The sequence below is a fragment of the Eumetopias jubatus genome, unplaced genomic scaffold (genome assembly GCF_037043125.1).
Source record: "Eumetopias jubatus isolate StellerSeaLion01/CBP00866 unplaced genomic scaffold, mEumJub1_p1.0 scaffold_14, whole genome shotgun sequence".
Classification (NCBI taxonomy): domain Eukaryota; kingdom Metazoa; phylum Chordata; class Mammalia; order Carnivora; family Otariidae; genus Eumetopias; species Eumetopias jubatus.
The window spans coordinates 29,267,927-29,290,709 of record NW_028274820.1 but is presented as its reverse complement, the minus strand read 5'-3'; the positions used below and the strand labels follow the sequence as shown (position 1 = coordinate 29,290,709).

The 22,783-nt window shown below is 36.9% G+C and overlaps 1 protein-coding gene across 1 annotated transcript in view; it reads left to right on the top strand.

Annotated features, from left to right (window-relative positions):
- SEMA3E (semaphorin 3E) overlaps nt 1–22,783 on the top strand; it is a 237,114-nt gene that overhangs the window by 130,376 nt on the left and 83,955 nt on the right. Inside the window, exons 2-3 of the mRNA XM_028119036.1 lie at nt 4,612–4,772; nt 20,789–20,848. Of these exons, the coding sequence (XP_027974837.1) occupies nt 4,612–4,772; nt 20,789–20,848 (221 nt within the window). The remainder of the gene's footprint in view (nt 1–4,611; nt 4,773–20,788; nt 20,849–22,783) is intronic.

Here is a 22,783-nt window from a genome sequence, read left to right as displayed (position 1 = left end):
CAATTTTAGTATTCACTTCAACAATACATAGGGATATTAAAGTGTGACTTTCAGCTAATAAAATTAATTCCAGTCTTATCTTATTTTCCTTATTTTTCCCTTTATCATCTTGATAAACCCTAGCTAGCATTATATTTGTTCAATTGAATGTATTTGTATAAGTCATCTCAGATCCTTTTTGGGAAGAGGAAAGTTAAATAAGAGTAGGAAATTGGAGTTAGTATTGAAGTATTACTAGGTACTTTAAAAAATGTTTCTATTATAGAATTTACTCATAATGGATATTTTTAACCTTTCCTGACTTAAAGTCAAGGATGTTGGAGAATCACAGACAGTTAAGAAGGACAGTTTTGGTCTTTGAGAAAATTAAGGATCACAATCCGGATTTATGCCTGCGGAAATTGACAAGAAGAATATAAACCATCACATTGATACGTTTTGGTCAGTATCATGATTCTGAAATAATATATCTAGCTACAAGCCCAGACTTCTTAGGAATCTGTTTGTGGCACTATTGTGCTGTATGGTGATGGTCAAAGTGGAAAGTTGCAAAAGCAACTGAATAATCTTCTCTCATTTTGTGAAAATGTTTAAAGAAAACTAGTCTATTCATTGGGTCTTATAAGTTTGTAAAGGTAAGGTGACTTTAGGAATTATTCTAGGAAGTGTCTTCATAAATGAAATGAAATTTATTGACTTACTTCCTAAGGCATGTCTGTGATATTCAACTTAATGTATCCAAACATATCTTGGCAGCATAAATAAAATAGGCAACATAAATGAGATCCAAAGTTCCTTATAACTTAAAAAAGTATTCTTACACCCTATAATCATTTAAATACATGAAAAGTCATAAATAATTTAACTGCTTCTCTTTAGGCAAGCTTGAATACGGCACATGTGATATTTACACTTGTTCATTATAGTCCTTCCATTGGTTAAACTTTCAAAACACAGGCTTTATGCTGTGCTTTGAAAGACTCTAAAATATCTATGTTTTTTTACAATGTGTTTATGACGTCCACTTTAGAAATGCAGTTTAGTCAATGACAAGAATTTTGAGTGTGCAATGGTGATTAACATGTAAGGAAACCATCAACAGAAATGTTAGTTGGTGTAACCAAGAGGCTAGATGGTTGTTCAAGGTGATGCAGGTAATTAATGGCAAAGCCAAGACTTGCGTGTGGCTCTTCAGATTCTCAGTCTGCAGGACTCTTTGTTATGACATACACACCTGTTGTACTTTAATTCTCATGTTTTTTTGGTAATTTGAGTGATTTTTCATTGTAATTATGTATGTCTGTAGGGTGGTTATTTTAATTTCTGGGCACCTGAGTTTATCAGTAAAATAAAGGACAGTGGTAATTTATTTTATTTTTTTAAAAGGTTTTATTTATTTATTTAATTTAGAGACAGGCGGGGAGAGAGAGAGAGTGCAGTGGAAGGGTTAGAGGGGGAGGGAGAAGGACGAGCAGACTCCACACTGAGTGTGGAGCCATAGGCGGGGCTTGATCTCAATAAACTCTAGTGGGGCGCTTAACTGACTGAGTTACCCAGGTGCCCCAGGACAGTGGCAATTTAAACGGTTACTCTGTGGTTGTTCACTGTTGTGGGGAGGGAAAAAAGATAAATGTAAATGCCATAAGAAATGAACATTTTAAGAAATTTGCATTTGTTGGACGCACATTTCAGTTTTTTCTCTTTGCATTTTCCAAACTCTTTCTCCGTAGGTGCATTAGTGTATTTTTGTGATCTCATGGGATAGACCTGGCTACCAAAATAGGCACATGGGTCAGAATAAAAGGCGATACACCAGAATAAAATAAGCTTGATGCATCAGTAATCAGTCTCTATTATTACAAAGAAATAGGAACTGCCACCTATAGACTATTAGAATTATAGTAAGCGTAACAGAAATTGACAAGTCATAAAAACAAGTAACTGTTAATGTCTATCTCTCTATAATGTATACAGGGGTAATGGGGTCCTAATGACCTCATTGGGAAATAAGTAAGGTGATCTCTAGATGGAACAGATTCCTGGAGTGCCTCATTCGAATTCAGACTTTTTAATATGGGCACAGACCATTCCACTGTGGCAACACTTCAGGGTATACTCTCATATTTTATTCCTTTCATCACTTTGTTTTTTCCAGCAAACTTAATCACCCAAACTCTGCGCCTTACTGTGTTTGGGTTAGAGACCTGTTTAATTCTAGATAATCTGTTTTTCAGTTGCATCCTTTCAGATAATGTGTTTTTTAGTTGCATCCTTTCAGATAATGATTTCACTGAACTTGGAGAATTTTAGCAACCTATTGGAATAACTGGGGAACATTTTCTGGAAAAGAGTCCATTTAACAGCCCTGATATAAAACCATAAGTGATCATATGTAAAGACAAGGTGTAATGGCAATAGACAGTGTTGATCCATATTTTTGTTATGGTATCGAATCCCTAAAATATGCATCTCTTGCTTTTGTGGATGCCTAGTAAGGAAGGAAAAGTGATATGATTTTACCTTGACAAAAATGCTAAATGGGAAAAATTTGTCTTCCAGGATTCAGAACCCCTGATCAGTCCTCTTTCCTCCTCCCCAGATAAAGCACGTTAATATTCTTTGCATCCCTCCCTCAAAACTTGTTTTCACCTTCTTTATTTAGGGGAAGAGTCTAATGACTCAGTATTGTTAGTTTTACCTTTATAAGAGATACTTTGATTTTGGCAATATTTCTTATTTTAAACTAAAGGGTTTTTAATTTTTTTGAGTATAGTTGACACCCAGTGTTACATTAATTTCAGGTGTATTAAACTAAAGGTTTAAACTTAGCCCTACTCCACAGAATTTTGGACATCTACAGTTTCAAAGTAGAGATACAGACCATGAATACATTTTTTTAAAGATTTCATTTATTTGAGAGAGAGAGCAACCGTGAGCAGGGGGAGGGGCAGAGGGAGAAGCTGACTCCCCGCCGAGCAGGGAGCCTGACGACAGGGTTCAATGGACACAGGGCTCCATCCCAGGACCCTGAAATCATGATCTGAGCTGAAGGCAGATGCTTAACGGACTGAGCCACCCAGGCGCCCCAGATACATTTTTAACAGAGCCAGAAAACGTCCTTCATCTCTCAGTTCTCAGAAGCAGAGTGAGCTCGATGCTCTACAGATTGGTCACATTTCGTCCTGCTCTCTGGATTTAGTGTCTGGTCACCAGTGTTCCCTGTTCTCTGTCAGATGCATTGGGCTTTGACCTTTGGAAGATGAAGCTCTCTTCGAACTTGTCAGTATTTCCCAAAGGGGCCTCTTCGGGACTTTTTCAGCTTGCAGGGTCTAGTCTTAGGGGCAGTATTACCATCATCGAAGGCTCTCATATATCACTTACCAAGCTTAAGTCCTGAACTGCCGTATGCAGTTCAATACCTTCAACAAACAAACAAACAAATACACACACATGAGAGGTGTGTCACATTGTGACTTTCTAAGCTTAAATGTATGTTGGTTGAAACAAATCATTTGTGATTTCTGCTGTGGGCATGAATACATAAACACGAACCAAAAACCAACTGAGATCTCTTAGAGATCCCCACCAGCTTTATCAGTTGTCCCTGCTGAACTGAATGTTATCATGCTTTACCTCCTTGTATTAACAACCTGAGAATTTCCAGACATGGACGCTTTGATTTTGGATGTGACTTTCAAAACCAATATTAAGTGGAGACATTTTTTTTGTGTGTGAGTTTGTGTTCATGTGGAATTAAATGGACACACTTTTGGAATATTTTTTCTGGATTTGGAGTATTTGTTGAACACACAGAAGTAAATATAAAATTCACAGTAAAATGGCTTTTCCACATAGCACTTTACATAAAGATCATGAAGGTTAATTCTTTCTGTATTTAAAAACATAGGATATTGGGATGCCTGGGTGGCTCAGTTGAGTGTCTGCTCTTGGCTCAGGTCATGATCCCAGGGTCCTGGGTTGGAGTCCCGCATCAGGCTCCTTGCTCAGCGGGAACCCTGCCTCTTCCTCTGCCTGCCGCTCCCCCTGCTTGTGCTCGCTCGCTCTGTCTCACTCTCTGACAAATAAATAAAATCTTAAAAAAAAAATAGGTTATTTACCTTACATATTGAAGTTTTTAGATTCACGAACTTATAAAGATTTTAGTTTGTACACATTAAAACTTATTCCCAGTTACACTTTTTTACTTGTTAAACAATTTTTTTAGTTTTTCTAGTTTTACCAAGAAACAGACATATCAATATGGAGCACTGAATAAATTTAAAAATGTACATGATATACGTACATATCTTGAAATAGACTACTACAGTAAATTGAGTTAACATCCATTTTATCACATAGACTTTTTGTTTTTGTGATGAGAACTTTCAAGATCTACTCTCTTAGCATCTTTCAAATATGCAATACACTATTGTTAATGCACTGCATATTTTTAATCTTTTGAGTAATAAATTCTAAAGGCTTTGTATTTGTGATAAAATGAATGTTGTCATACCTATTGGAATCCTGTAGTTAATTGAGCCATGAAAAAAGTGTTATAAAGGTATTTGTATTTTGTCTTTTGTTTAGCGAACATTTTCTTTTGCATTTCAGAACTCTTGGACCTAAATCGAACATCAGTCTTTCATAGCCCTTTTGGGTTTCTTGATCTCCATGCAATGCTGCTGGATGAATATCAGGAGAGACTCTTTGTGGGAGGCAAGGATCTTGTGTATTCTCTCAGCTTGGAACAAATCGGCAGTGGCTATCGAGAGGTATGGAAACATCAAATTGTGTGTCAGGAGGGAAAGAAAAGGGGGTGAGGGAGATAACTTCTGGCATGGTGTTACTTGAATTAGTTCTTGATTGTTGGCCATTTTAATTTTCGGAGTGATTATTTTATTGGAAGAAATAAAACATTCATGAAAAAATGAAATCCTTATAAAAAGGTTATAAAGTCTCAAGAATGAACTTTTCTAGCATACCACTGATCTCTGTATTTCCAGAAGACTTTGGATTAGTGTGTTTGACATTCCTCTTTGCATGGTAGCCCTTGTCACCACACCCACTGTCCTGAGACCTGGGTTTGGAACATGTTTTACCAGCAATCCCTCTAGGCATTATTTCTACAAAAACCCCAGCCTAAAGCAATATGGATGAGTAACCTTGCTATGTTCTCTTGGTAATATCATTAATTCAGGTGGATGCTCCTTAAATAGTGGTGGATTAAAGTATATTAAAATAGGCAAGTGCCCAACATTTTCAAGCAAAGGTTGACTGTGATGAGAAAGATAGAACTTAGAGTCTCTGCTTATGCAGAGTTGAGTTGAGCGACATTTTTTTCAGACCCAAGTCAACCTTAAAACATGCAGAAACACTTAAATGATAGTATCTTTTTGGCATAAATGTATGTATTACATAATACATTTTCTTTATGATACACATTTATTTTTATGTTTGTCAGAATGGTCAATGTCCATTTTTTTAAAGTCACTTAAAAACATTTATGATGAAAACCAGCATCCTTTCATCTCTGCCAGTTTCTAATCCCTAGAGAAAATTATTTCAACTCTTTTGTTACTCTTCTGATTCTTACCTCCATTTTTCTGAATAACATTTGTATACTGTTTTTTCTTGATACCATTGATGTTAGACATTATCTGTTGACTTTCTATTAAAGAAGATGAGGATTTTAGCGTTCTTTTCTTGCAGTACCATAGCTAAAATATCTCTGCAGTACATGAGAAGCCCCCACTTATCTGTCCCTTCATCTTCTCAGTTTAGCTCTAGCACAATTTTTAAGTAACAACCATTCACATTAGTGTAATAAGGAAAATAGGTCACACTTCTTTTTTTTGCCCCCTCTGGGATTAAATATTATCCCCTTCTTTTTTTCTATTTGCTTAGATTTTTTATATTACCTGCTCTCATTTTTCACCAAACACCAAACTCTCTACCCAACTTCCTCTCCTCTTCTCAATTTCCATCAGTTCCAAATTTTTGGTTTTAAATTAAAGATAACCTTTCTGGTTCTCTTATCATCCTAGAGTTTAATTTCACCATTATCCTTGAGCATCCTCTCTACCTCACACTAGTAGAGTTTTCTTGATGAGTTTATATGACCTTTTAGTGGAATGTGCCTTCTGGTAGCTTCTTGAGGAAGGATCCAAAGTAAAATTTTGAGTTTTTTTATGTTTGAAAATAGTATTATTCAGACTTCACATATAATTGATAGATGAGTATAAAATTCTGGAATGAAAATCATTTGCTTCAGAATTTTGAGGATATTGCTCCATTGTTTAGAGATTTTCAGTACAGCTATTGAGAAGTTGATGCCTTTCTAATTTCAAAGTTTTGTACATAACCTGTTTCCTGCCACCATAGCCCCCTAATCTTGACCCCAAGTACCTCTGTGTTTTAAATTTTCTCTCAGATTTCTCTTAGAGTTGATATGTTTTCATCCACATTGGGCCTTCTACAGGAGACCTCATGGCCTTCAGCTCTGGAAAATATTTTTTAAATGTTTTTTCTTCTTTCCATTTTCTTCTTGATTCTCTTTCCCTCAACTTTCTGTCCTCTTTATTGTACAAACTTTGGACCATTTCTCCTGATTTCACCGACACTTTATCCGATTCCTATTCTCCAAAGGACAGTAGACTTCCAATTCCTGAGAATTTCTAAAGTTCTTTTTCATGAATCAGCTTGCTTATTGGCTTCCTTCACCTTGTAAGCATTTAGATTTCAGTTTTTCTAGTGTGCAAAGCCATTCAACACTTTTCCATATGTCATAGAACTTCCAAAATGTTACTGACATTTCTTTGGCTTCTCCACTCAAGTTCTGTCTTGTCCTTTTTGGATTATGTCCTTTACTATCATTTTAGTACTTGTAAGAGGGAGCAGAAGCACATAGTCTTTCCTTTTTACTATCCTTTTTAATTATATTTTCTCAATAGTTCTTAAAAGACATGATATATCTTTATATATGTAACAGATATATAGTATTTATATTATATACACACTCACACGTACATATACACAAGTCTCTAAGACCATCTATGACCTCCTTCCAAATTCAGTGGTTTTTCCTCTCTCTCTGCGCGGATAGTCTTTCCCGCACTAACTGTGATGTTCACCATATGGCTGTCTTCTTTTTCTCTCAGTTACATCATCTCCATTCTCCGATTTTCTGTGAAGGAATATCTCAGCTAGGGATCCTAAGTGTTGGGCCCATAGAACAATCTCTATTATGGACTGAATGTCGCCCAAAATTCATATGTTTAAGCCCTAACCCCCAGTACCTCAAGTATGACTGTGTTTGGAAATAAGACCTTTAAAGAGATGATGAAGTTAAAATGAGGCCATTAGGGTGGGCCCTAACCCAATCTGACTGGTATCCTTGTAAAAAGAGGAAATTCGATAACACAAAGAAACATCAGGGATGTGTGAGTCACAGCAAGAAGGTAGCCATCTACAAGCTGAGGAGAGAGGCCTCAGAAAGAACCAATCTTGCCAACACCTTGATCTTGGACTTCCAGCCTCCAGAGCTATGATAAAACAAATTTCTGTTGTTTATGCCACCCAGTCCATGGTATTTTGTTATACCACAGCCTTAATAAACTGATACAATCCCTATATTAAAATTTTAAATATGTGACTATGGAAAGATCCTTCAAGGGATGGGATACCCGGAAGATTAAGGATCTTTGCATTAAGGAAGTGGTTTTTAAATTGTTATTCTTGGGTCAGGATGTCACTCTTATAGAGTTGGTCCCTGGAATCCACATTTACAGCAGGCTTTCTAGATGATTTTTATGTACACAAAATCTCCTCATGATTTTCCTCAGCTGTTGTTTCCGACATGGTACTAAGACCAGGAGGTATCAGCTTCCCACATTAACGTGATTCCCCTTTTAGAGTAGGGGAAATTGAATCACCTACTTATTCTCCTTTACTGTTGTGCCCTAATTGTATCCCTAGGCCTATAATGCTGGAAAGACTGGGGAAATGACCTGTGAAGACTGTATAAGGAACAAGGAGAGTGGTAGGGTTTCATGAACTGTATCTTAGGGAGCTAAATAAAATAGTATGTGGCCATTGAAGCTTTTGGGTGCCATCTCGCAAGGATGTCAAGGAAAGTAGCTATGCAAATTAATAAATTCAATAACTTTGCTGCAGTCAAGGGTAAATCCTCATATTGTGGGGCCTGAAGTGTATACAGTTTAGTGACTTCTTCAGGAAATATACTTATTCAGACATAAATTTCAAAATTGCTAAGGTCCTTCCCTGGGTCACAGAAGGGCCTAGTTCCAGCAAGGAGCCCTGAGGCTTAAGCTTCACTGGCTCTGAGGTAACTTCTCCTCACCTGCATGTGTTTGTTTTATACTTTTCCTTCCTGGTTCCACAAAGTGTGATTAGCAATGAAACTTCAAATAGAACTTTTGTGTTTGTTTTCAGTAACAGCAGAATTAAAGCTAGGTTTACTTCATGCACCTTCTGTTTAAAGGAATGGACTTGAGAATGAAGGTGCCTCAGTGCTTTCCAGGCTCTGAAGATGCAGTGTGTTTGCCTCTGGGCCAGGCTTTTCTCCCATCTTTTCTGTACCTCGTTCCCTCGATTTTTGTGTGTGTGTGTGTGCCTGTTACTATATTTTTAATCTCTCCTGCTTTGCTTTATCTGTCTCTGGGTTTCTCATCATCAGTACTATTGACATTATAAATAGGTCTAAGTTGGGGAGGGAGGTGTCCTGTGCATGGTAGACTGGGTCCCTGGCTTAGCTGGCTTCTGGCTTCTCGGTAATAGATGTCAGCAGAATGCATCCCCCTAGTCGTGACAATCTCAAAGTCTCTGGACATTACCAGATACCCCTTGGGAGGCAGAATTGCTGGGGTCAAACCAATAAGTCTAGCTCATCATTCTATGAGCAAGATCCAGACCCCACCATAGAAAGATTTCCCCTTAAGTATATATCCATATGATCCCAACTCCCTCCTTTTTCCCTTAAGATCAGCTACCTTGAGAGTAGCCAAAGCCCATTTTCTCTATTTTCTCACATTGTATTTATATCTTAGCTTTTAGTATCTCTTGAAATGTAATAGCTGATACACAGAAGAATATAAATAATGGAAACATATTAGAAAGCATAATAATAAAATCAATACCAGTGAACCCCCCCACCCAACTCAAGAATGAGAATATCAGCAATCCCACTTTAAATGCAGCTGTCTTTACCTCCTCATGCCTCCTGCTACAGACAAGTGATTACTGCCCTGTATTTTATGTCTGTTTTTTGTTTTTATTTTAAAACTTATTATAATAAATGTTTTGCTATATAGTATATTATTTAGACTTACTTGTTTTGAGCTTTGTAAAAATGATGTATAATAGTATATTGCAGGGGCGCCTGGGTGGCTCAGTCGTTAAGCGTCTGCCTTCGGCTCAGGTCATGGTCCCAGGGTCCTGGGATCGAGCCCCGCGTCGGGCTCCCTGCTTGGCGGGAAGCCTGCTTCTCCCTCTGCCACTCCCCCTGCTTGTGTTCCCTCTCTCGCTGTATCTCTCTCTGTCAAATAAATAAATAAAATCTTAAAAGAAATAGTATATTGCAGTCTCCTGGGATTATTTTTGTTGTTGTTTTGTTTTATCCAATATTATTTTTTAGAGTCAGTCATCTTCTTTATTGTTATAGTCCCTTTGGTGTAGAATGGAGTAGTGAATTAGGGCCACGAATTAGATTCCTAGGTTCAAATTCTGGCTTTGCATTTGCAACACTTGGCAGATTCCTTTACCCCTTTATGCTTCTGTTTCCTCACTTGTAAAAGGGGAAATGTTAGTCTTCTCTGAGGACAGAACTAAGTTAATGTAAGTAAGGGACCAAGAAGTATGCTTTGCACATATTAGAAGCTATGTATAAGCTCTTATTCGTCACTTTGACCAGTGTGTAATACATTCCATCATATGAATATAGCATAGTTTACCCATTACCTGTCAAAGGACAATTGGATAGCACCCAGGATTTTGCTTTGTTGATGTTTCTGTGATTACTATAGTAACTATCTCCTCATACACATTCCTGAAGGAATGCCTCCGAGGCATATATTCTGGATATTGCTGGTTATAGGTTAATCAGTGTTCACCTATACAAGATAATGCTTAAAACTTCCCCAAAGTAGAAAGTAGTTACACAAAGTCCATTCCCTCCAGCAGTGTTTGAGTTCCTGGTGATCCACACACCCTCCAAACCTTCTTCCACTGGTCTGTTTCATCCACATATTTTTCAGCAGTCTTCCGTTGATTCATTTGTTTATCCCCACCCAATACCTCACTGTCTTGGCAACTACAATAACATTTTTATTTATTTTTAATTTTATTTATTTGATTGTAATTTTCATAACCCAATATTTATTTCAGAAGCAGGACATATACATTGTAAAAGATTAGAAAATACTGACTTAAAAAAATACTGTACTATAATAGCAGATAGTGATAAGTGTTATGGAGAAAAATAAAGCTGGTTAGGGCGGCAAACATAAAGAGGTTGCTGGGATTAGATAATGGGGTGTCAGGAAAAGATTTTCTGGGGAAGTGATACTTGGTAAGCCACCTACACAAAATTCCCACTAGCCATATTTCAAGGCTCAGTAGCCAGTTGTGGCTAGTGGCTTGCATAGTGGACTGTGGAGGGCTAGAGAAGCAACATCACAGTGTGTGGCTGAGGTTGATTTCAAGGGCAGATCATTGAAAGATCAGAGGGTAGGGCACCAGTTGGCTAGGGTGATAGCTGATAATTCATCCTTATGAAGAGAGAAACAGTAATCTAGGTGGAAAAAATCTTTCCATTACTGAGGAGTGCGTGACAAATGATGATGGCGGATGACTATGAGGGATAGCAGGTGGTATGGTTGTGATCACATGAGCTTCAGAGCAGCAAGGAATTTACGTTTGCTATTTTGTTTTAAATAATTATGGGGTAGATGAATTTAGAGTGAAAATTAATTAGAAACAGGCAAGAAGGATCACTTAAAACATCTTTCTTAACATGTGGGTTTAGAATAAAGAAGCCACCACCATTAGAGATGGCTGGTAGAGAAACAAAAGTTTCAGAGGACAAGCTGGGTTTAATTAAAGCAGGAAGGTCAAGGAACACTGGAAAAAGAGGTGGCAGTTACAGTGGATTTTGCTAAGGACAGAGCCGGCATTTGAGATGATTTAACGGAAGTGTTTGAATGGTTCGGAAGGGTGGAGTCATATTGGGAGCTGCACAGAGCTTTATGAGGATATGAGTCCAGCTCCGGATGGCTGATCTCTTGGGGTGAGGGAGTGTCCATGCTTCCCATGGGGCCTACAGTCATTCTGTAGGGATGTTTCAGAATGGATTAGCCCTGATGATCTCCTCAGGGAAGATGACTAATCTTAATTTTTAACTTTAGTAGGAAATAGAAACCATCAAACAGGTGGATCCTCTCTCTCCTATCACCAAGACTACTACTTCTGTGTGACTTTTCTACCTCCCTCCTTGTCATAGTGTGTGTGTGTGTGTGTGTGTGTGTGTGTGTGTGTGTGGCGGGGGGGCTCTTTCTCCTTTCACGAAGTGCCATTCTTTCTACCCATGGTTTGTATCCTACCCTGTTGACTTTTCTTAAGGATTGGTTATCTTTTATCTTTTCTGTATTCATTTCCTCTCTTTCTGTAAAATCAGCAACAAATATAGTTTTGTATAGGGTGTCTTAAACTTTTTTGTGTATCATGGCTCTATTTGGCAGCCTGGTGAAGTCTATGGACGCTTAAATGTATTAAATCATTATGTAGGATTACTAAATAAAATATGGAAAAAATTCATCAAATTATAAATATATTGAAATAAAGCTGTCACACTACAAGAATAATAATTCATAGTATGAAAACATGTAGCTTCTTAATTAGTATATTAAATAATAAGACCTAGCAACTGCTCTTTTCAGTACTGTAATTTCAAAGTAATGATGAATGTTAATAATATTTTGAGACCTGTAACAACTCTAAAGTAATATTAAGACATCTGTTATTTCTTGGGGCTCCTGGGTAACTCAAGTCGATTAAGCGTCCAACTCTTGGCTTCAGCTCAGGTAATGATCTTGGGATCATTAGACTGAGCCCTGTGATGGGCTCCACGCTCAGTGGGGAGTCTGCTAGAGATTCTCTGTCTCTGCCCCTCCTCCCTTACATGTGTGCAAGTTCTCTTTCTCTCTAAAATAAATAAATCTTTAAAAGAATAAAATAAAATATCAGGTATTTCTCTTGGTTATTAAGCCATGGATATTAATACTACTGTAATTTATTTCTTTTTTTAAATAATTTTTTATTGTTATGGTAATCACCATACATTACATCATTAGTTTTTGATGTAGTGTTCCATGATTCATTGTCTGCGTATAACACCCAGTGCTCCATGCAGAACATGCCCTCTTTAATACCTATCACCAGGCTAACCCATCCCCCCACCCCCCTCCCCTCTAGAACCCTCAATTTGTTTCTCAGAGTCCATAGTCTCTCATGGTTCATCTCCCCCTCTGATTTCCCCCGCTTCATTCTTCCCTTCCTGCTATCTTCTTCTTCTTCTTCTTCTTCTTCTTTCTTCTTCTTCTTTCTTCTTCTTTCTTCTTCTTCTTTCTTCTTCTTTTTTTAACGTATAATGTATTATTTGTTTCAGAGGTACAGGTCTGTGATTCAACAGTCCTACACAGTTCACAGCGCTCACCATAGCACATACCCTCCCCAATGTCTATCACCCAGCCACCCCATCCCTCCCACCCCCCACCACTCCAGCAACCCTCAGTTTGTTTCCTGAGATTAAGAATTCCTCATATCAGTGAGATCATATGATACATGTCTTTCTCTGACTGACTTATTTCACTCAGCATAATACCCTCCATTTCCATCCATGTCATTGCAAATGTCAAGATCTCATTCCTTTTGATGGCATGCTGGTATTTTCTTAGCATTTAAAAGCCAACACAGTATTTACACAATTATTTCGTAATTCAGTCTTTTAAAACAGGATTAAAAAAAACTTTTCATGTGACTTTAAAACATTTTAATAATGTATATCCTTTCAAAATGATGAGTAATGATAATATTCATTAGTAAACTAAAACTAGTAATAATCAAAAATAAAAATCCCTCTTGACATTACAAAAGGTAAATTTCTTCATATAGCATCTATGAATTATTGAAAACATTTTTGTACTATTTTTTATATTCCATGAGAAAAATTTATTTCCTTATTTGCATTTATCACATTTATTTAAATTTACCACTAAGGAAGTGTTAGGTACGGTATATGTGTTTGTGTTTCTTTATTGGTTGAAAGTGTGCCCTTATTTTTTCTGATCAGTGTTTTATTTCTAGAATGAGGTTCAGCTGACCACAGTTAATTTTTTTTTAAATAAAAAGAGCCAACATGTTAATTTTACTTTTTACTTCATTTTAAGTGTCTTAACTCATACATAGTATAATGTTTCTTAAAAAGTAGCAGAATGTAATAACAAAGAACCCAGAATGCATAGCCAGACTGCATGGGCTCCCATGTCTGGTCTACCACTTAGAAGATGAGTGATCTTGGGCAACTTACTCCGCATCCCTGTTCCTCAGTTGTCTTGTCTGTGAGAGAGAGGTGACCATAGTACTTACCTCACAGCTTTGATGAGAGGATTCACTGAGTTATTAAGTGCCTAGAATGGTCCCTAGAATGTAATGTGCCATCTACATATTTCTACCATGATTACTGTCTAAACTAGACATGGAATCAGCACAGAGTTGTAATGTACTGACATATCTAAGTGAGATGGAAGAGTCCTATGTATTTTTAGGGCTATTGAACTACATTTTAGAAACCTACATGGAGATATGAAGAATGAAGAAATGAACAAAATAGCCTGTACCCTAAAATATCTGTAATATAATAGAGAAGATACATGCATACCCATTTGCCATATACAGTGCAATTTAAGTAAAACTGTGATAAATGTCTACAGTGCTAATAAAGAATCTGAAAGCTGGTAGGTGGGGGGTTCCTGGAGGAGATATAATTTGAATTGGACTTTTAATGATACTTGGAATTTCAATTTGTACAGATTGGTGATGGGAACAGAATGAGTAAAGAACAGGAATTTTAGAGCAGTTTAAAATAATGACTAATATCCGAAGTAGATAGGTAAAGTGGGGGGGGGATGTGAGTGGTGAGAACAGGGTACAGAGTGAGGGTTAAGGATGGAAATGTGGTTGGGACCAGATCATGGAGAGTATTGACTGCCGTGCTGTTGAAACTTAATCGAGGCAATGCAGGGGCTGGTGGGAGATTCAGAATATGTGCATACCATAACTAGAATTGTAGTTAGCATGATTACTTTAGCAGTAGTATGTTGGATAAATGGAAGGAAGAGCAAAATGGAGCCATGAAGCCAGTAAGTAGTAGGTAGAATTGAAAACCAGGTCGGTCTGTCTGAGAATCCTATGCTCTTTCCCTGTGTCACCGCACTGAGAAACAGATGACTGCTTTGGTGTGGACTTCATGTCTCCCAGCCGGGCTTCACTCTACCTTTAGCCCTGCCTTTTATTAGGTGGTATTTCTTTCCTTTTGGTTCTTACTCCCTTAGCATGACTGCATTTTACCTTAGTAATGGTGAAGAACTAGTGGAATAGTTAGTTGTTGATGACAGGAATGGAGAAAACTACTGAATAGTATAAGAAGGAGCTGTTCCCCACTTGTTTACTTATGGCAAAGATTGAGAGCCCCACTGACTCCAGTATTCAACCATGGTAAGAGATTAGCTTGGCCATGGTCAGTCTTTATAGTGCTTTGCCATCTGTGCTTATGTGAGGGTTACTTCAGTTTCCTGAAAAACCAGTCAAAAATTTTCTCTGGAAGATAGATAGCAGTGCTAGTTTGAAGTATAAAATATTCTTCTCTCTTTTTCCATTTCCCAAAGAAATCGAAAGTAGGTATATTTATGTAAGTCCCATATTTTACGGGACTTCATAGACTATCCCATATTAGTAATAAACTTTGAATTTAACAGTCATCCATAGTTTTTCTCTAAGTTTCTAAATCAGGCTTTTTTCCTAAAATTACTCTCTCCATTATTATTTTAGGCTAACATTACACTACTTAATTTGGATATCTGTACATACAGCTCTTTCAGACATTTCTGTTTTTGAAAGTATTTATATTTTTCCCATTTATTCAACTTTATTGCATCAAAAGTGAAAGAAATTCTTGTATTTTAGAATTTAATTTTTTTACTGAGTGGAAAAAGGCATTAAAATATAATTTGCATATAAATAGCAGATGGTATTTCACATTAATGTTAGCAGTTGAGTAAATTTCACGCATTAAAAAGGGCATGCATCAGGCCGATAATGTTCTTGTAGTAATAATATTGTCCTAGTTCAAATGCTTTGGCATATAAACATTTCAAATACAAATCTTGTTTATAGTGCAGAAGATTACAATTCTAGCATATAAACTACTTGAATAATGACAGTCATTATAATTAACTATAAAAGCATAAACACGAAATGATTATATGTTAGGTTAAAGACTACCATTTATAAACCATTAGGACTCTCCTAAAGTGTTATACTCAAAATATATTTTCTTTTCATGATATTTATAGGACAAATAGTTTAAATACAGACTGATGGACACTGGTACTGTACGTAGATGTAAAATGTAGAAAGTAAAACTAAAACATAAATACACATTTTTATTAGAATAATAGAGTTAGAAAGAGAATATCGTAGTTGAAATTATAATAGTGTCTAAGGTAGTTAAATATATTCCATGAAAAGAGATTTACTGGATTGATTATTTATTTATTTATAAGTGGAAATCTTTTTTTAGACAGTTAAATTATTTCTTCTTGGATTTGTTTTCGCTTCCCTAAATCTCTCAGTGTTATAACATCTTGTAACAGTAAGTTGTTAAATCCTTAATCATAGCATAATTATGAGACTCACTAGGGAGTCCAGAAAAAATGGCTTTGTAATTTAATTTTTATTTTATTTTATTTTTCTCCTTTGAGGTATGCAAGAATAGTAAATTGCCTGGAAATGTGCTTTGGAACAATTAAATTGTATTACAGGAGTATTATGATGAAATGATGTGTATTTAACCTTTTGCTTTTTATATCTTTTTGGAACAGAAAATTTGGAAATAGCGTTACACCCTGTTGTTTAACTGCCTTTTAAAAATATTTTGTACAGAACAAATAGCTTAATTTGATGGGTTTTTGTTGATGCTAAACTCTGGAGCAGAACCAGAATACATCCTGACTTCCACAACAAATGAAGAAAATAATTTCCCTTGCTATCTTGGCAGGATAGTTGTACATGATGGCTTTAAAATAACACCATTTTCATGAGGTCTTGCTCTTTCATCTTTTTTTTTCACATGAATGAACATTTGAGTGCCATCCTGAGCCTGTTAAGTGTTGTTAAAAAACCAAATGAAAACAACAAAACTTGAGTAAATCTATAATGACATGGTTCTTTGGAGAGCTGCTGCGTATTAAGACTTTAGGGTAGTAAGTGTTCATAATTTAATCTTTTGCATCTCTCCCATCCTTTCAAAGTGATCTGGTTGAGACCTTCTGTCTGTCTTCAGAAATCCCACCAGTCTTTCAAAGCCTAGATTTTTGTTAACATCCTACAGAATTTCTCCCTGATTAAACTGAATATTGTTACTTGTCTTGTTCCTTTGCCACTATTTACAGCAGTTTCACATCAGTGAAGCTTATCTCTCAAATTTTACTGTGGATGGACTTTACAAAGAATGTGGTAAAGGTGTATTGATTGATACAAGTCAATCAATAGACACTGAATAAGCAGTAACCACACTAAGGTGTTACTCCGCGTTGGGATTGTGCATTGGTAGGGATACAGAAATAAGACATTGCCTTGCTCTCTCTAACTTACAGATTAATAGGAAAGCTGAAGTTAAGTACACAAATCATAATATAATCCTAAGTAGAGACAGTAAGAAGAACAACATAGAGGATCAAAGGAGGGAGAAATATTTAAAAAGATACCAGGAAAGGTTTTGTCGTGAAACACTGTAAGATGTGCCTGAGAGAATGACTTTTTCTTTCCAAGAACAATTGACATTATTACATTTGCTGCTAAAAACATTACAGATTCTGACAATCCTTAGAAAAGCCATGTATCGTATTCACTATCACAAAATAGATTATCTTGTGTTGGCGTCAAAACTGTAAAGGGTCTGAGATTTTACCTCACTTGTAAGATCGCAAGTTAGCATGTCACTGTTTCCTAGATGCTGCCAGAAGACATGAGACTCATGGTTCAGAGACAAAGGACTCTACTAGCCACACCATAGCATATAGCATGGCCGTCATGTTTCCAGCAATTGCTTTGCCCCCATAAGTCCCACAGGGGGTGGTACATAGCATCCCAGGTAGATGCTGCACACACACAGTGAGTGTGTGTTATGCCTGATGAACCTCAAGCTTAGCAAACAGGAAAATTTTAGTAGGTGTGTTAGCAAACTTTTCAGCCTTTGTCTAGAGGGAAACATTCACTTAATTATCCTGGCCAGGAAACAAGTCTTTCATTTTCCCTGGAGGGAAGTTCCATCTCTACTTTGAAGCCTGTTTGAGAAGATAATGGGGAACAGAATCTGTCAGAAGTTGTATAGAAATTCTGTAGAGAATTGCCCCCTAAACAAGGTATTCAAATATTCCTAGAAATAATTGTTATGAAGCAGTCAGGGGAATACAGGATATAATATGTTGCAGTGGTTTTACTGGTCTGGATATTATTTCAATGTTGAGAAGCTGAACCTGGTATATTTTTCTAAAGAATTGGTTGAGTTTTACTTTGAAATTGTGAAAATACAGTTTAAGAAGAAGAGCCCTGTATCTCCTAAATTGTGTTAAGAATATAAAGCAAGATTGGAAATTACAAGTGAGATATTCTCTGATTTATCGATGCTGATAACTGAATTCGTCATGAAAATCTTTCCAGTGATAGATGATCCTAAAATACATTTGTATTTATATTTACTTGTGTATATGTAATATATGCTATGTGTATATACAGTCCATATACATGTCTATACATATGCACATATTCTAGCATATCCTTTTGAATAATTTATGCATCCACAGTAAAATCATAATTCCAAAAACAAATTGAATCTCAAGTGAAAATGAGTCTTAGAAATCACCTGAAAAAAAATCTCACCCCACATGCAAAAATCTTTTCCAAAATAATGGATCTGTGAAGTTTATAAATTCTACAGCCTCACTTCTAGGATGCTTACCCTCTAATTGGAGTAGCGACTCTGCTGAAGCTGATGCAGGGCTGCATCTGAACCTGACATTGATGTGATATGTGATGTCTTTCCTGACTCGCATATGATCCACTGCTGGATTCACTACTGCCGTCATGAACATTGATTCTGGGATTTTATGTGTGTGCTTTTGCCTTTTTAGTTGGTTTTCTTACATTTTTCCTTACATTGTCTTTTTTCTGTGTTGCAACGTAAATGAAAACACATGATTATTTTTTAAGTTTATGTACTGATGCTTGAACACCTGATGTTGAATATTGTAAGTAAGAAACTTTTGGGGGCCCATTACACTAATAAGAACATCAAAGTAATATTTTATACCTGTAATTCAAACCACAGAGTGCTTACTCCTATGATAATACATGTACTTATGTAAAAATCTTCATAATAAAATGCCTTTGACACCACTTTTATGCATTCCCAATATTATTTATGTATCAGGGACTGGATTTGGCTACATAATGTGTGGGTTAGTGATAAGCCTTTTTCAGTTCTGGCATATAAATACCTAGCATGTTATTTTATGGGGCACAGCTTTTAAAAAGAAAAGTTTAAATCGTGACCATATTTGGGATTCAAACATAAATATATCAGTTTTCAAAAACTAAAATGACTGCAGAGGTCAGTCAGGTAAAAGAAAAGTCTGAAGCAAATCAAAGTGTGCCTGGGCCATTTAGAGAAACCAGAAGTCTTGATTTTTATGCAAAATTTCTCATTTGTAAATGTTGGCCACTAATTAAAAGAAAGAGCGTGCTCACTAAATACAAAAAAAAATACCTCCTTATCAGCAATATCTAATATTTAGTTTGATACCCAGAATGGTTTCTCAGGCTAGCAGAGCACAGAATGGGATGGTGGCAGGTAGAAGAAGGGGAGAAGTCAGGGAGAGATAATAGGGGCCTTAAGGGGACAGACTGCCATGGATAGGAAAAGAGTCTGGCTGACTAACGCAAGCCCGAACAATAATAGTCTAATGACAGTAAACACTGACCCTGGGTAGTAGAAGGCTATACCTAGACCCTTTCCCTGGGGACTTTGGAGCGTCCTGAGGAGGAAAAGTTTATTTGTAGAAATATTAATCTCTTGAGAGGGCCCCCCTACTCCTTCACCAAAATGTTAGCTTGAGAACAGAAGGTGATTGCCTAAAAAGAAGAGAACCAAAGAAATATTGATGTAGCCTGGCTCAAAGTGTCATGGAGGCAGGAGAGGAAGAGACGACATCTTAGGAGTTCTGTACCCTAGTGCATATGGATCTAAGGTGAAATCCTTTGTGAAAGCAATGAAAAAAAGTTACAGGGTGTTCTGGTCAGAGCCAATATTCCTCCAAACAGTCTGTTATCACCCAACCAGTAGGAAACCATGAAGATGACACAATAACATGAGATGATGCGCTCCAGAATTCTGAGAGAGACACAAGAAAGGGGGCCAGTTGAGCTTTTTCAGCCTGATGGGAGAGGGTAATTGACCCGCCAGATGTGGGGATAAACTATTAACTTGGAGGCTTAAGGTCTTGGGCAACTCAACATTAGCTGTACTTGCTCAAATGGATTACATTGATGTACCACGTTTTGGGGCTGGACGTAGAAATGTACATTTTGTTTTGTTTTGTTTTTAAAAGGAGCTCCCTAGATAATAATATATCTTTGATAAAGTTGTGGTAAGGGTTTAATTGAGTATTGAATCTGAGGTGCTTAGTACAAAAATTAGAAAGCCGATTAATTCAAGTATCAGTGAAGATACGGGGATATTGCTGGTGGAGTATGAACGGGTGGCCGTTCTGGAGAGCACTCTGGCACTGTGTTAACAGATTCAATATATACTTACCCTAAGACCCAGTAATTCTACTCCTGGGTTATATGTACACCAACCCCACTCCACTGATTATGCATACCAATAATGCTCTTTTACTGATCTCGGAGGGACAGGTACAGAGATGGACCGTGTTTGATATGGTGGAGATCTGGAGGCAGTCTGGGTGTCCCTCCAGGACATAGGAGTCATACATCCTTTAATCCCTCATTTAGCCAGCATAACTGAGTCCCCACACACCAAACTCTGGGCTAAGTGGTAAAAATGCAAAGGGAACTCAGGGAGGTGCCTGACTTGGGAAGATGGTCAGGTTCAGGGGAAGGACTGGATGGTGGAGGTTACGGCAGGTTAAGCACAGAGCACGGCTGCTGGAAGCGTGGGTGACCTCTGAAGGGCTGAGTCTTGAGGGAGCGTTCAGAAAGATTTTTTTTTAAAAAACTAAGTTTTTGCATGAAATAAAAGCTCAGATGTAAGTGTCTTCATTAGGCAGATAATGATATAAAGAAGATAAAGTCTCGATTTATCTTCTCAGGAAATGGAACAAAATGAAAACGTGTTGGGAACACAGCAAAATGGTTTTTCAGTGTGGTTTGTTTTTGTATTTGCATTTGCATAATGGTACATTATCTTTTATTTCAGATACACTGGCCTAGTACAGCACTAAAAATAGAAGAATGCATAATGAAAGGAAAAGATGAGGTAAGTATTACTCATTGTAAATTAAACACATCATCAGTTCTGTCCCTGGTCAGTCACAGGGGACTGACTCCCTAACCTCTTATTTGCTCCCAAAGGCATATATACAGTTCATGCAAGAAGAAAAAAATATATGTACACATATCCAAACAGAAATAAACATTGTATAGAGATCATTATTTATAAGTTGATTTCAATATGAAGTTAGAGTAAAGGGAGCTGAGGTGCCTCTAGATCTTGGTTTTGGTTTTATTACATATTTATCAACTCAGATTTATGAATTTCTTCCACTAATGCTTATTTCCTACATATTTAAAAAAATAATTTCAGGTAAATTTTTAATTCAAGGGAAAGCTAAGTGTATTCTTTGTGAGATTTCATTTTTCTGTGATTAGTAAAGTAGAACCAAATGAAGAAACAAAAGGAGAAAAAAAACAGAAAGGAGAAGGCAAAGGCAATAAGCATGCTTTACCTATCCCACCATGTGTTTAGGGTCTTTCCTTCTGGAAGAATCGATCTTCAGTCTCCGTAACTTCCCCGCGGTGCATGAGGTTGTATAGGAGTGGCAGCTCTGACCCATTTCCGAGCCCACTAAAATATGCACGAAGGGACTTTTATGTGCTAGGAGTCGCTCTGATGACACAAGACGCAGCTTTGGAGGAAGGCATGCACATCTCCTTTTGAAAGTTAACTCATCCTTTTTTTTTTTCTTTTTTTAGTGAGAAAAAAATACCATGTAAAAGACTAACACACGTTATACCAAGTTCTGAGTCTCTGTAGCAACTGGGTCACAGCCAAGGAGTGAGTCTTGCTGCCTTAGTCCACAGCATGATGCTGACTAATCAAACACAGGCTTAGGCTATGTCAACCTAAGCCCAACAGAGCCAAATTGTAGTCTAATCCGCTCATTCTAGGTGTGACAGTGTTTCATGAGATGGAAAGCAGGTGCTTATAGTGATAGGAGAATAGAATATTTTCCCCATGCCTAAATGATCAGATTTTTCCAGTGGTATGGGTCAGCCTGAGAATAAATGCTACCTGAGTGGGAAATTGAAGAAAATCTGTCTACGTGCTCTGGATAATCAGGTTAGTAGTACATTGCTCATTCTGAGCAAGGGAATGCTATAATCTGAATCATTTCTGGTCAGATGGTTCTGGTGGCTTTTTCACCCAATACTGTTCTGTGAGAGATTTTAAAAGTCATAATCTGCCCTTATAAAACATTGTATTTACTGCCTACTGCATGTATTGATTTCAGAGTAACATTTAGCATTAAAAGAGTTTAGTATTTTGTAATTTATTTTAAATGAAACAGCAATACCTAATTTACCAGGAAGGTGTTTTCTAGAATTAATTCAGACAAGTTGGTTTGAGCAGTTTTAAACATTTTTCATTTAGCATATTGATCATAAAACTCACCTAGTGATTTATATAGTAAGATTTGTTAAGCATATAATATATATTTGGGACTGTGTTTAATTAACCAGGGAATACGAAGAAGTGTAAAATAAATATTTTGTCCTCAAAAAGTTCTAGTTGAATCCCGATGTAGGCAAACTAGAGCTCCTCAGCCAAATGTGGCCTGCCATCTGTTTTTGTAAATAAAGTTTTATTGGAAGCTAGCTGCACACATTCATTTTTGGATTGTCTGTGACTGCTTTCATGCCATATTCACAGAGGTCAGTTGTTGAGACAGAGACCAGTTGGCCGTTCGAACTAAATATATTACTCCCTGGTCCTTCATAAAAAAAATTTTTGCTGATTCCTACACAGCAGTCTTATAGTAATAGATGTAAAATGTTATTTCTCTTGGTTAGCTTTCTATGAATTTATTTGAAAATTCCCTTTGAAAGTGCTTTGCATGAATTTATGGATTTGAAGATAGGACTTATTTTTCCAAACATCAAAACTCTGTAATGCCTTAAAGTCTACATATGT